At 43.6% G+C, this 15,055-nt stretch overlaps 2 protein-coding genes across 2 annotated transcripts; both read left to right on the top strand.

The window, feature by feature from the left end:
• Positions 1–2,734: 2,734 nt before the first annotated feature.
• Positions 2,735–6,749, top strand: LOC115733811 (oligopeptide transporter 1-like). The gene is made up of 7 exons (XM_048283137.1): positions 2,735–3,298; positions 3,822–4,264; positions 4,487–4,584; positions 4,691–5,260; positions 5,362–5,623; positions 5,763–5,945; positions 6,049–6,749. The coding sequence occupies exons 1-7, from the start codon at positions 3,202–3,204 to the stop codon at positions 6,664–6,666; spliced, it is 2,271 nt and encodes a 756-aa protein (XP_048139094.1). The 5' UTR covers positions 2,735–3,201; the 3' UTR covers positions 6,667–6,749.
• Positions 6,750–10,170: 3,421 nt separating this feature from the next.
• On the top strand, positions 10,171–13,329 carry LOC115733812 (oligopeptide transporter 1-like). The gene is made up of 6 exons (XM_048283138.1): positions 10,171–10,654; positions 10,904–11,001; positions 11,108–11,677; positions 11,771–12,032; positions 12,206–12,388; positions 12,660–13,329. The coding sequence occupies exons 1-6, from the start codon at positions 10,202–10,204 to the stop codon at positions 13,275–13,277; spliced, it is 2,184 nt and encodes a 727-aa protein (XP_048139095.1). The 5' UTR covers positions 10,171–10,201; the 3' UTR covers positions 13,278–13,329.
• The last annotated feature ends 1,726 nt before the right edge of the window (positions 13,330–15,055 follow it).

Raw genomic sequence — 15,055 nt, 5'->3', positions numbered from 1 at the left:
ACTTGAATAAACTTTCCCGCCCTTATCAAGAGATAAATTAAACATTCGGTTTAATTGTAGTCCCATAGTAACTATTATAAGAAAATGATCATATTAAATGCCTTTTCCTCGAACTTGTTTAGATGATTATGAGAATCGACTACATTGAACATCTTCTTAGAATAGAAAGTTTGATAACGCCCAAAATTTTTGTTTGAAAAAATGTTCCTTCCCAATTTTTTCATTTAAGTCAAATAATTATGTAGTTACTTTTAAAATTACATCCTAAATTGAAGACTAATTTCAATGCACACTAAAATAATTTAAAATACATTATTTTTTTAGCATGTCATAAATGAAACACAAATTTTAATACAAACTTTAAAGTTATTGAAATAGGGATCCCACATTAAGAACTCATTTTCCTTTAAATGTTGCGTTGTCTCAAATTTACAGGGATAATCAAATTATCCAACAAAAAAAAAAAAATTATCCTCCTTGATATAAGTCCTTACTATCATTTGCAACTTCTATCCAAATCCAAGTGGGTGTTTAGCTTTAGTTCGCATGCGTAGATTTTCTATTTTTTGGGAGACATAACATCAATATCTATCATCTTCTCATTTGCGAAGAGTGAAATCTATAAAATCTATAAATTTAGGCCCAAATTTATGCAAATGAGATCAAACTAGCCTAATATAAGCTTCTATTTTTAGGAGTTTTTTAAATTTTTTGTGATTTTTTAAAAAATTTCCATTTTTAATTTTTAATTTTTATTTAATTTTATTTTATTGAGGTCGAGGAAAACTTGAAGAAGCCCTTCAGGTTCAACAAGAAGAAACTGAATTATGATGTACATTCTATCTTCAAAGCCAAAATTTTTTATTTTTTTTATTTTGCACCATGATGATTTTCTTTAAACCGTGAGCATGAACAAATTTATTTGCCTCTAAACCACGATTCTCACCTTTGCCAACGATTCCGCTAGATCCCGATTGAATAATTTGAAAAAATTACTCAATAAAAGGCATCTAGCACATACTTGATGATTACGGGACCTTGTCACATTATTTTCAAGTGGCCCACGAAATGGTTGACTATATGGTCCCTAAATGTGCGATATAATTCGGAACTTTCATTTGTTTAATGCGATCTCCAAACTTTTAAAACATTTTCAACTGAATCCCTAGATGTTAAGAAAATATCAAATGCCATCCCTGAACTTGAATTAATAGAATGACTATATTGAACATCTTCTTATAGTTTAGAAATTAAGTTGAACATGTTATAAAAGTTCATAGATCATATTAATGAAATTAAAAATTCAAAGAACACATTAGATATTAGGCTAAAGTTTAGAGACCAAAATAGTCAAATTTAAAGTTTAGGAATCAAATTACCCGTTTGCTCAAATTTCAGGGACAATTTGTGTCATTATCCCTTCTCGGAGCATGCTAGATTTTCTATTTTTGAGGTCAAACCAAACAGCAGTTTAATTTGCTCGAAAGGTCGTGAGCCTTTGCTGATCAAGTAACAAGCACTGTTCTGGAGTATCTGTTATATTGAGTTGCCCGGAAAAAAAAATTGGAGAAGCCCTTCAGGTTCAACGAGAAGCTGAAATGATGTACATTCTTCTCAAAGCCAGTTTTTCTCTCTTTATATCCCATGTGCCCGTGAGCATGCATTGCCTCTAAACCTCAATTCACAACGATTCCGCTAGTCCCGTTTGAATAATTCGAAAAAAAAAAAAATTAGGGATCGCCGATACTATTTTTCCCCCAAATCTATTGCCGAACGATCTAATCGGTTTCACTCCGACTCTAGTTTCCTTTATTAATGGATCGGGAAGCACCATGACCACACTTGAAACGATATAAATTTAGGTTTGAGTTTGTTATAGTAATATATGTGTGGTCGATGTGTCGAATTGCTCAAAAGGGCTTACCTAAAAATAGGTAAGTACTCACCATGCGAACGTCGAAGCTACTCACTCTTTCTTCTTATTACCCAACACCTAAATGAAGGCTGCACAAATTTAACCAAATAAGCGAGCCACGTTACTAAGTATGCTTCAACTTTTGCCAAGCGAGGGAGTCATATCAGCAGAATCACATTACATGAGAACTTATCCAATGGAGGGTCAAGCCAATCCGAAAAGTTGAGGTACTTGATTGATAAAAAAGAAAATTCAAAGATGGGATTTGTGAAATCCGTAAAAAATTCAATTACCTACGATGTGATTATATCGAAAAGGAAATGAACTGCCAAGCAGAACCTCGTATCAATTATGACCAAAAGGCATAGGGCATGATGCATTTTCAGTAACAAACGTTCTTATCCATTAGAACAATCATGGTGTGGTGGCAGCTGGGCGGTCAATTTTCACTTCTTCTTCTGTGGGTCTTCCATCATGTTTTCCAAATTGTACTTGAGGATCGAAACCTAGGACAAATGTTTAGATACCAAACAAGAGATTGCTCTCTAGGACGAACAGTCCATCGCATTCGCGGTCACAGATATTGCGCACCGAAAATAGTCCGCATAAAAAAAAAAAAAAAACAAAGTTGCCATCTTTCAGATGATAACGTCAATCTATGGCATCCGAGCGCGAAATGTGAACTCTGGAATCCCAATCTTTTCCTCCGGCTCTGTATCATTTCCCATTTTTCTATTTTTGGGGACAGAACAAATTATCAGTTTCATTTGCTCAAAGTTCGGGAGCTGTTTGCAGGTGAAGAACAAGCTCTCTGTTCTAGAACGTCTGTCGCGTGGAGCTGCCCGGAAAACAAACTTGGAAGCGCTTCAGGTCAACAAGAAACTGAAATGATGCCTCAGGGACCCCAAAGACCAAAGGGAGTTACCCCTATGAACGTGCATTACCTTAAACCTCAACTCGCAACGATCTCAGGAATTCCTACAACTGACTAACTCCCTCGTTTGTTTTCTTGGTTTTGTTCCTTTTAATGATTCTGGTAACGTGCATGAAACCAGCTCACAGGCTCTGATCTCTCTGGTTAAAACCCTCTCGTGGTCGGACACGAAGAATTCAGTTGGTTGATCTCTTCGACGCCTGATATTTAAGAGCAGGATCTGTGTTCTTCTGCAAGAACTTTTGCACCCTGAATTCATCCCAGTGATAGGGCAGGAATCCCCTGAAGAAAAAAAAAAAGGGTAGAGAGAGAGAGAGAGGGTGCTGTCAAGTTTCTGGGTTCAGAAATCCCCATGAAAACAGAGGAGAAACCCATCTTAAACCAAGACATTAATGTGGAACCAAGCAAAGATGTTGACTTTGGCCTCAAGGATTCAGGAATGAAACCCAGTAATCTCCCTCCCTCTCTCTCTCTCTCTCTCTCTCTCTCTCTCTCTTTTGTTGAATTTGGTCGTGTTGTATTTTTGCCATCTTAAAGCCTTGATAAGTTCCATTATCGCAGAAACTATTGCCTACGCTTTACTATTTCGCGATTTGGCACGATAGACTGAGATATTTATGCAGAAGATGGCAACTTTATGCTCACGTGGACTTCGGTGCATGAACTCTATGATAAATTGCGAATACGACCGGCTAAATTTCGATAGCCTCCAGCCTAGGAAAACCTTTGCTTCCCACCTGGACTAGCCTATTACCAGCGGAAACAATACGACGAAAAACGAAGAAACAACATTGACCAACCATCTGGCACAATAATTGATTCTAATGACTAGGAATGGTTGCTGCTAAAATGCTGCATAGCCTGTGCCTCTGTTCATTACTAAGATTAGCTTCCCGCTTAGCAATTCATTTGTTTTCCTACATCCGTACTGTTTGATTCGCTCTCTGAAGCGTCCATTCATGATGATTTCAGCTGACATCCCCAATGACTCGCCCATTGAGGAAGTGAGGAACGGAGTTCCAGTCACCGATGACCCGACGCTCCCTGTCCTAACAATTAGGACATGGGTGTTGGGGCCATTAGTGTGCGCCGTCACGTCTTTCATGTACCAGATTTCCACGTATAGGAAGAGCCAGATGTGGGTCAGTGAGTCATGCGCCCAAATTTTACTGCTTGTCCTGGGGAGACTACTGGCCTCCACTCTTCCTGCCAAGATCGTGGGGATCCCGGGAACAAACTGGAAGTTTTCTCTCAATCCGGGACCGTTCAACATCAAGGAGCATGCGCTGCTGGTCATCCTCTCCACGACAGGATTCGAATCAGTTCAGTCCATATCGACCCTTGATGCCATCAAGGTGGTATATCACAAGCATATAAGTCTTTTGGCTGCTATTTTGATGATCATGACATCTCAGGTGAGTTCACTTTCCTGAACTTTGCATTACAACCACAAAGAGAAAGAATAGTCCGCATTCATTCTGGAGAATCTCAGGGCAAAACCAGCTCGGCTTTGGCGAGTGTTGAACTTACTTAACATGAATGCTATGCAAAAAATTATGCCTGGTCTTCTGTAGTGTCAAATTTGTGTTTCTAGGAACACTAATTGCAGAAAGGCAGCTAACTCTTTCAATTTGCAGATGATGGGATATGGTTTTGCTGGACTGTTCAGAAGGCTTCTTGTGGACAATCCTTACATGTGGTACCCCTTAATAGTACCGAAAGTATCTTTCTACAGGTCTGTTCTGTACTTCAAACTATGTACTTTATCTCAGCCCAGCGCATTCCTTCGACCAACCTATGCATCTAACGTCTTGATCTTGTTCTTGCTGACCATATTGCAGAGCCCTCCATGACAAAGAACCGAGAGCTAGAGGCCGGCTCAGCGGATTCCAAATTCTCATCATCTGTGCTGCCTTTGTCTTTGCCTATACCATCGTTCCAATGTACTTCATGCAAATTATCTCGGTGCTCTCAGTCCTCTGCTGGTTCTGGAAAGACTCAGTCGCGGTGCATCAACTTGGCGCGGGTTACTATGGTCTTGGGCTCGGTTCTCTTGCCCTTGACTGGGACTCGGCTACAGCTTATGTGGGCAACCCTTTGATCTTGCCTAGGTTCGCGATCGTGAACATACTGGTCGGGTTCGTGGCTATAATGTACGTGTGCATACCGCTGGGCTATGGGATGAATTTGTTCGACGCGAAGAGGTTCCCCATATTCGATTCATATTCATATGATTATTCGGGAAACGAATACGATATTACACGGGTTTTTGGAGAAGACTTGAAACTTAACGAGCAGGCGTACGGCGAGTACTCAAAGTTGTACATGAGCATCGGATATGTCTTCAAACTAGGATTCACATTCGCTGCTCTAACCGGAACAGTGACTTATTTTCTTCTGTTCCATGGAAGGTTTGGCGCTTTTCCTAGTACCTTAGGAGGAAAAGAAACACTCTTCAATCAATTTCATCTGTACTAACTACTAACAAGGATACGATTTTATAAACTCTCAGGGAGAGCTGGCAGCAGCTGAAGCAGTCAAGGAAAAGCGGGAGCAAGTCCGGCGACATTCACAATGAGCTCATGAAGAAGTACGAGCCTATCCCTCGGTGGTGGTTCTACGTGATTGTTGTGTTGATGGTCGGTCTCGGCATTGCCAATTGCGAATTCTTTGGCCATGAATTCCAACTTCCGACTTGGGCATTTCTACTTTCCTTGGCTATACCATCCATCTTCATTCTTCCCCTGGGCCTCATTGAAGCTACCACTGGCACTGTAAGCGACCAACCAAGCTATAGTCCTCAAATTTGAGTCAGGTTTCAGACCGTTACATCGCAGTTTTCCCGGTCCGTTTGGACCACCAGCCACGATTAGAGTCTTAATTCCTGTCATTTATTGTTTCTCATGGGTGCAGTACCTCGGATTGAGAGTCGTCGCCGAGTTATGCATCGGCTATCTATACCCAGGGAGGCCTATAACCAGCTTCACTTTCCCGGCCTATGTTCAAAGCACTAAGATGCACGCCCTCACGTTTTTAGCCGAGTTCAAGCTAGGGCATTACATGAAGATCCCGCCGAAATCTATGTTCCTTGTTCAGGTTTTCAATATAGTACATCACAATGATCCTCTCTATGTTTCAAATTTATTCAACACATTCATCTCAATGCATCTTTCTGTCCAACTTTCTGCGTGCCTCCTAGATCTTCGGCTCGCTCCTCTCCAGCTCCGTCAAGCTTGGTACTGCGTGGTGGGCCCTGACGTCGGTCGAGAACATATGCGACAAGGACAAGCTGCCGAAGGGGAGCATGTGGACGTGCCCCGGGATCCAGAACTCCCTGACCGACTCCCTGGTATGGGGCGGTCTCGGGCCAGCCCGGATCTTCACATCGGGGTCCTACGCGAAAGTCTACTACTTCTTCCTGGTGGGGGTGGCCGGCCCCCTGGCGGTGTGGCTCGCCGCCCGCGCCTTCCCGGGGAAGAAATGGATCCGGCTCATCAACTTCCCGGTCATCTTCATGTCGGCCTCGTTCCTGTTCCCGGCCCAGCCGGTGCACTACTGGACTTTCTTCGCGGTGGCGGGGGCATTCCACCTGGTGGGCCGGAGGTTGGCGAAGGGGTGGTGGGCCCGGCACGTGTACGACGTGTCCAATGGCTTGGAACTTGGCGCCGCCTTCTTCGCGGTGCTCCTCGCTCTGTGCTTTGGGTTTTCCGAGGTACAGGGGCCGTATTGGTGGGGCAGAGACTTTGAATCCTTCTGTCCATTGCGCACGTGCCCGACCGCACCGGGCGTTGTCGTCGAAGGCTGCCCCGTCTTCTGAGACTGCCCGACTTGAAACTTCAACTTACACACACACGAGTCAAAGCCATAGCTTTTCTTAGTTTTTTTTTTCCCCCCAAGGGGCTGTCAAATTCTCTGCTTTTTAGACTTCGGTGTCGCCGGCATCATCGGGACTCCGCCGCTGCCTCGATGTTCTCGAAGGCGGCCTTTTAGTTTTTCGATCTCGACCGTGAGGCGATCTTCCGCGCTGTCTCGGGGGCCGGCGATCAATGTAAGCTGCATTCTGTTCCTTCATGTCTTTCAATGTGAGCTCGAGGGTGTCGGAAGTATTCACATGGTTCCAAAGACTTGCGCTCGTGGAGAGAGAGAGAGCTAAACGATTGAACACGAATCAATGTGGAGATTTAAGGAATTTAGAAAACCGACATTTTGCCTCCACTACCATTAATGTATGTACCATAATGTATTAATAGAAAGCCGCATCGCCGTCGGCCTCGTCGAGATGCCCTTCGACAATCGGATTTCCGTCCATCGATACCGTTCAGCCGCCGCCGATTTGACGGGAGGGATTTCTTTTAAGATAATCAAAAGAAACTACTACTTAGGCTTAATGATGTTGGATAGATAAGCGCTTATATCGCTTATGAAAATGGATGAACGCAAAAAAAAAAAAGAAAAAGAAACAAATTTCATCGTTCACAAAATGAAATTGTCTGGACGTAAATCTGTTTCCGATAATGAAAATAATTTTATGGATCGATTATTTCAAACGATATAAGAGAATATTCGTGGGAGAATATTTTCAAGATCGTTCATTTTTTTTTTTTCACGAAACAAACGCAACCTTAAAGTGAGGTTGCTTTCTCGCCGTAAAGGTCCAAAGTTGACATTGTCTCAAATAAGGGACTGAATTGGCCGACTTCATCTCTATTAAAGATCGAGGTAGTTGACTAAGTCTCAAATAAGGGATTGAGCTCATCGGCCGACCAAATCGTATTCACGAACAAAGGCATTTTCATCAAAAGAATATTTTTCATTTTTCTATTTCTCTTTTTCTTTATCTTTTTTTTTTTTAATTTTTCTTTTCTTTCTTCATCTTCCTCTCAACCCTCTTCCTTTGCGCTTCATCACCTCCCTCTTCGCCATCCATCTTCAGTCTCCCTACCAGTACCAGTTGAGCTCGCGAGCTTCGCATTAGATTGACATTTGATCAAATCAGAGAGATGGCGTTATGGAAATCGGGCGGGCAAGTTCGTGGTCATAACCCCGCGCTGAGTTGACACACCGTGACCGAGTTTCGATGAAGAAACGAGATCGCAGCGATAGTTTTGCACCAAGTGAGCAGGAACGAACGGAACATGCGAGAACCGACATGGTGACGATGACAGCGAATTTGAAATCGGCCAAGCCGGCTTCTAGCTCTCGGTTCTTTCTCAAGTACGATAGGCAAGGACAAGATATACGAGTTAGACCGCGATGGGTAAGCGATTGCAAAATCGGGCAAAAGCCTCGGGTGCTTTTAACGTCTGTCATCCCGAAAAAGAAGAAGGAGAAGAAGGAATTGCTAAGCAGAAGCTCATGTCGACAAAGGCGTAGGCCATGCAGCATTTTTAGCAACGAGAATTCTAAAGTCATCAGAACAATTATGGGGGCAGCTGGGTGGTCAATTTCGTTTCTTCCTTTCTGGTTCTTCCGTACTTTTTTTTTTTTTCATTTGGGAGAATTGCCAAAAATATTGTAAATTTATCGTAATTATGTCAATTCAACTTTGATTTTTTTTTGGGCTAATTGAGTCATAAACTTTTTATATTTGTGTCGATTCAATCTATTCGATCAATTTTAGATGGAAATCGCCGACATTAATGGTTGTCGTCCTATGTAGTGCGAGCGGCGCTGATATGGGCAATTTTTAATAATGTTTTACATATTTTTGAATATTTTTGTTTTTCCTGTTTTATTTTTGTTTTCTTTCATTTTCTTTTGTTTTCCTTCCCCTTCTTCCTCTAGTCGGTCGCCGAACCTCGGCTACCGATCGGAGGTGAGGGCGAGCAAGGCCGACCATAGCCAAGTTGGAGAAGGTGAGCCTCGCCTAACCAATGGTCGACCCTTGCTTTTTGCCAGACGGACTAAATTGGCACAAATGCAAAAATTTTGACACTCAATTGACAAAAAAATAAAAGTTTCATGGCTAAATTGAAATAATTGCAATGACATTTTGGGCAATCATTGCTTTATCATATTGTACATAGGATTAGAAACCTAGGACAGTCTTTCTATGTGAATCAAAAGACTGTTCTCCAGGCCGAATCGTCGAGCTTAGCCAGTCCTATTCAAACTCGAATAATCTTTTTATGTGATCTTCCACATTGTTTCCGGATCATGTTGGATTTTCTATTTTTGGGGGGGACCAAAACAAATTATCAGTTTCATTGGCTCCAAGTTGATGAGCTGTTTGCAGATGAAGAACAAGCTCTGTTCTAGAGCATCTGTCGCGTGGAGCTGCCATGAAAACAAACTTGGAAGCCCTTCAGGTCAACAAGAAACTGAAATGATACCACAGGGACCCCAGAGCCAAAAGGGAGCCACCCCTGTGAACATGCATTACCCCTAACCCTCAATTCAACAACGATCTCAGGAATTCTTTCAACAAGCTAACTTCCTTGTTGTTTTCTTGTTCTTGTTTCCAATGATTCTGGGAACATGCAGGAAATCAGCTCCTCCGCTTTGGTCTATCTGGCTAGAACCCTCTTCTAATTGGGCACGAGGAATTCAGTTGATTGATCTCTTTGACGCCTGATACTTAAGAGCTGGACATGTGTTCTTCTGCAAGAACTCTTTGCAACCTGAATTCGTCCAAGCGATAGGGCAAGAATCACCTGAGAAAAAGCACAGGGTAGAGAAAGAGACAGACAGACAGAGCCAGAGACAGAGACAGGGGGTGCTGTGAAATACAAAAGAAAAGAAAAGTAGAAGTCTCTGGTTTCGGAAATCCCCATGAAAACAGAGGAGAAACCCATCTTAAACCATGACATTGACGTGGAACGAAGCAAAGATGGTGACTTTGGCCTCAAGGATTCAGGAACAAAACCCAGTAATCTCTCTCTCTCTCTCTCCCCTCGCACATTAAAAATTTCCATTATCGCGGAAAATATGGCCTCCCCTATAGTATTTCGTGATTCGGCTGCGATAGACTGTGATATTCATGCAAAAGATGGCAACTTTATGTTAATGCAGACATTGGTGCATGAACTCTGTGATAAATTGCGAAAACGACCGGCTAAATTTTGATAGACTTCAGCCTAGAGATCAGTCTTTTGCTTCCCACTTTGGGATTGTCCGAGGTTTTAATCCTATGTACAAGTTGAACCAATTGTGGAAGACGCGGGAAAGAAGGAACAAAATTGACCATCCATCTGCCACAATAATTGTTCTAATGTGACTAGGAATGGTTGCTGCCAAAGTGCTACATAGCCCTATGCCTCTGGTCATTATTAAGATGTGTGCTTCCGCTTGGCAATTCATTTGTTTTCCTACATCCGCACTGTTTGATTCGTGTTCTGAAGCCTCTAGCCACGATGATTCCAGCTGACATTCCCAATAACTCGCCCATTGAGGAAGTGAGGAACACGATTCCGGCCACCGACGACCCGACGCTCCCGATCCTAACAATAAGGACATGGGTGTTGGGGCCACTCGTGTGTGCCGTCACGTCTTTCATGTACCAGATTTCCTCGTATAGGAGGAGCCAGATGTGGGTCAGTGAGTCATGCGCCCAAATTTTGCTGCTTGTCATGGGGAGACTAATGGCCTCCACTCTTCCTGCCAAGATCGTGGGGATCCCGGGAACAAACTGGAAGTTTTCTCTCAATCCGGGACCATTCAACATCAAGGAGCATGCGCTGCTGGTCATCCTCGCCACGACAGGATTTGAATCTATGAAGTCCATAGCGACCATCGATGCCATCAAGGTGGTATATCACAAGAATATAAGTGTTTGGGCTTCCATTTTGATGGTCATGACATCTCAGGTGAGTTCATTTTCCTGAACTTTGCATTACAACCACAAAGGGACTAAATAGGTCGCATTCATTGTCAAGAATCTCGGGACAAAATCAGCTCGACTTCAGCGAGTGCTGAACTTACTCAACATGAATGTTATCTTACAGGCTAACCAAACGAGTGGCTATGCAAAAAGTTATGCCTAGTCTTCTGGACTATCAAATTTGTGTTGCTAGGAACACCAACTGCAGAAAGCAACTTACTCTTTCAATTTGCAGATGATGGGGTATGGTTTTGCTGGACTGTTCAGAAGGATTCTTGTTGACAATCCTTACATGTGGTACCCCTTAATAGTACCGAAAGTATCTTTCTACAGGTCCGTTCTATACTTCGAACTATGTACTTTATCTCAGCCTGGCGCGTACCTTCGACCAGCCTATGCATCTGACTTCTTGATCTTGTTCTTGCTGACCATATTGCAGAGCCCTCCATGACAAAGAACCGAGAGCTAGAGGCCGGCTCAGCGGATTCCAAATTCTCATTGCCTGTGCTGTCTGTGTCTTCGCCTATACCATCGTTCCCACCTACTTCATGCAAACTATCATTGCGGTCTCATTCGTCTGCTGGATCTGGAAAGATTCAGTCACAGCGCATCAACTCGGTGCAGGTTACAATGGTCTTGGGCTCGGTTCTTTTGCCATTGAGTGGGAATCGGTTACAGCTTGGGTGGGCAACCCTTTGATCTTGCCTAGGTTCACGATCGTGAACACACTGATCGGGTTCGTGCTTATAATGTACGTGTGCATACCAGTTGCTTATTGGATGAATCTGTTCGATGCGAAGAGGTTCCCGATTTTCGCTCAAAAATCATATGATTATTCGGGAAAAATGTACAATGTGGAACGGGTTTTTGGAAAAGACTTGGAATTTAACGAGCAGGCGTACAACGAGTATTCAAAGTTGTACATGAGCATCTCATACGTCTTCAAACTGGGATTCACATTTGCTGCACTAACCGGAACATTGACTTATTTTCTTCTGTTCCACGGAAGGTTCGTCGCTTTTTCTAGTACCTTAGAAAGAAGAAAAACTCTTCAGCTCATTTTCATCTGTGATAACTAGGATGCCATTTCGGAAATTTTCAGGGAGAGCTGGCAGCAGCTGAAGCAGTCAATGAAAAGCGAGAGCCAGTCCGGCGACATTCACAATGAGCTCATGAAGAAGTATGAGCCGATCCCTCGATGGTGGTTCTACTTGATTGTCGTTTTGATGGTCGGCCTCGGCATTGTCAATTGCGAATTGTTTGGCAAAGAATTCCAACTTCCGACTTGGGCATTTCTACTTTCCTTGGCTATACCACTCATCCTCATTCTTCCCCTGGGCATCATTGAAGCCACCACCGGCAGTGTAAGCAACAACCGAGTTATTGTCCTCAAATTTGAGTCCGGTTTTTTTCACATGGCAGTTTTCCTCGTCCGGTTTTTGGGGCCGTCACATGGCAGTTTTCCTCATCCGATTTCGACCGCTGGCTGAGATTAGAGCCTTAATTTTGCCTCATTTATCTTTCCTCTTGGGTGCAGTACCTCGGATTATCGGTCATCTCGGACTTGATCATCGGCTATTTATATCCGGGGAGGCCTATAACCAGCGTCACTTTCCCATCCTACGTGCAAAGCACTAAGATGCACGCCATCACGTTTATAGCCGAGTTCAAGCTAGGACATTACATGAAGATCCCACCGAGATCTATGTTCCTCGTTCAGGTACTCAATACCCATTTCGAAACCTACGAGACAGTAACATATCCTGAATCAGGAAACGATTATGAAGGCTTAACCAGGTTACCCGACTTTAAGGAATGAGCGAGACGCGTTAGGGGACTTATATGACAATGTCCTTCGAACTTTGGCTGATCCTGCATTTTATCTGAGCGGCCGCATTACAGTTCATCACATTGATCCTCTATTTTTCCTAATCTAATCAGCACATTCATCTCAATGCATCCTTACGTCCAACTTCCTGTGTGCCTCCTAGATCTTCGGCTCGCTCCTCTCCAGCTCCGTCAAGCTCGGGACAGCATGGTGGGCCCTGACGTCGGTGGAGAACATATGCGACGAGGGCAAGCTGCCGATGGGGAGCATGTGGACGTGCCCCGGGATCCAGCAAACCCTGACCCACACCATGATATGGGGCGGCGTCGGGCCGGCCCGGATGTTCAGGCCGGGGGCCTACGAGGGCATCTACTACTTCTTCCTGGCGGGGGTGGCCGGCCCCCTGGTGGTGTGGCTCGCGGCCCGCGCCTTCCCAGGAAGGAAATGGATCCGGCTCATCAACTTCCCGGTCATCTTCATGTCGGCCTCATTCCTGATGCCGGCCAGGCCGGTGCACTACTGGACGTTCTTCACGGCGGCGGCGGCGTACCACTTGGTGGCCCGGAGGTTGGCGAAGGGGTGGTGGGCCCGGCACGTCTACGACGTGTCCAATGGGCTGGACCTCGGGAGCGCCTTCTTCGGGGTGCTCCTCGCTCTGTGCTTCGGTTTTTCCGATATACGGGGGCCGTACTGGTCGGGCAGGGACTTCAACGAGTTCTGTCCCCTGTCTAAGTGTCCGACCGCGCCGGGCGTCGTCCAGAAAAACTGCCCCGTCGTCTAAAGACCGCCTGACTTAGAATTTCAACGCACGGGTCTAAGGCCATAGCTTTTCTTAGCTTTCGAGTTATTTTATTTCGAAGTTATCTAGGATTTATCTTGATTTGTAGTTGCACTAGGATGTTTCTCTCTCGTGTTTCGAAAAAGTGAATGAAATATTACTTTGATCACAAGAAAAAAAAAGGCACGTTATTGTTGTTCTCTGGCTTCTAGATTTCAATGTCGCCTGCATCACGGGGATGTCTCCGCCTCGACGTTCTTGAAGGCGCCTTTAGTTTTCTCCATAAAAATCAATTTTTTTTTTTTTTGTCGAACTACAAAACTAAATTGCATTACAATAGAAAATGATATTTTGGCTCGATAAATAGAAAATATTTTCATCCCAGAACTACCCTTTTTTTCTAATATGCTTTTTCAGGAATTTTCTCCTTTTTTTCACATTAATGTAAAGAGAAATTCCCCAGCAAATCCATGAAAACTCAAAAATAAAAAGACAAAACCAAACAGGATTTTTTTTTTTAAAAAAAAGGTCCACATAAAAGGAAATTATTCCAGGCCAAAAAGAGAAAATGCCACGTCAGACCACTGCTTGGGGGTCACGTGCTGGGCCTCTAGCAATCCGTCTAGTAAATACAATCATGGGCAAAAAGGCTAATAATCATTCTTTTGTGGGAAAATTTCAAAAAAGGGCCCAAAGTGGTCCGTTTTGGTGCACGAGCCACCCTCCACCACCATTAATATATACAATTTTGTATTCTTTTCAATATTTTTTTTTTTTTTCCCCCTTTTCATCATCTCCCCATACTCAAACGCCTCTATGCGCCAAAATTACATGGTGCATAAGGCCACTCAACTGCGAATGACATCCCAACAACACCCATCTCCCCTATGCCAATAGATACTATCCGTCGAAATAAAAGTAGAATTTACCCGATTGGCTTTGATGACGGAGTTTGGCCAAGTAAAGCGTCATGTGGCTCGTGAGGTTGAAGCTCTCCGTCAAGTGCACCCCAAGGTATATGGCGTCGGCAGATAAAGAGGCGTGCCGTCGTATCAGGCCTCCCGAACACCTTGGTGTTCGCCCCTCGCCGACACTTCTTCGGAGTCCATGATGGACAGTCGGGTTTTCATTCCTCCTCCATAGCCAACATTAAGCCTCTGATATGACCCAAGAAGAAACTTTGGTAGATTGATCGAGAACAGATAACCGATAGAGTCCAATGCCAGATTTTTATCGGGGGATTCGATCGGATATAAGTAGAGATGAAACATGATTCGATCTTGGAGAGTAGTTGCTGAATGGGAAGAATGACAACGCATAGAGAGAGAGATTAATGCATTGATTGCGAGAGACTAAGAGAGCTTTGTAGCCTTGCTCTTCGTCAACTGTTTGGCCAATTGGAATGAGGCGGGACGTGAGATCAAATTCTTGGAGCGTCGAAAATTCCTTTGGGTGACATTCCCATGAAGAAGTCGTGCTTCGGGGAGATGATGAACGAGGGGAGGGAGGGGACAAAAAAATGAAAAACAGAAAAGAAAAGGCAAAAAGACAAAAAGACAAAAATACCCTTTGAATAGGCCTTTTTTGAAATTTTAATTAATGCTTTCTATTTTGAGAAAATGAGACCACTTCGGGCCATTTTTTGAAATTTTCCCTTCTTTTGTATATAATCCGTTTTGGTGCACGAGCCACCCTCCACCACCATTAATATATACAATTATGTATTCTTTTCAATAATTTTTTAAAAATGAAAATTAATGGTGATAAGGCCACTCGTGCGA

The sequence above is a fragment of the Rhodamnia argentea genome, chromosome 7 (genome assembly GCF_020921035.1).
Source record: "Rhodamnia argentea isolate NSW1041297 chromosome 7, ASM2092103v1, whole genome shotgun sequence".
In the NCBI taxonomy this organism is placed as follows: domain Eukaryota; kingdom Viridiplantae; phylum Streptophyta; class Magnoliopsida; order Myrtales; family Myrtaceae; genus Rhodamnia; species Rhodamnia argentea.
This window is presented reverse-complemented; position numbering and strand designations above follow the sequence as displayed.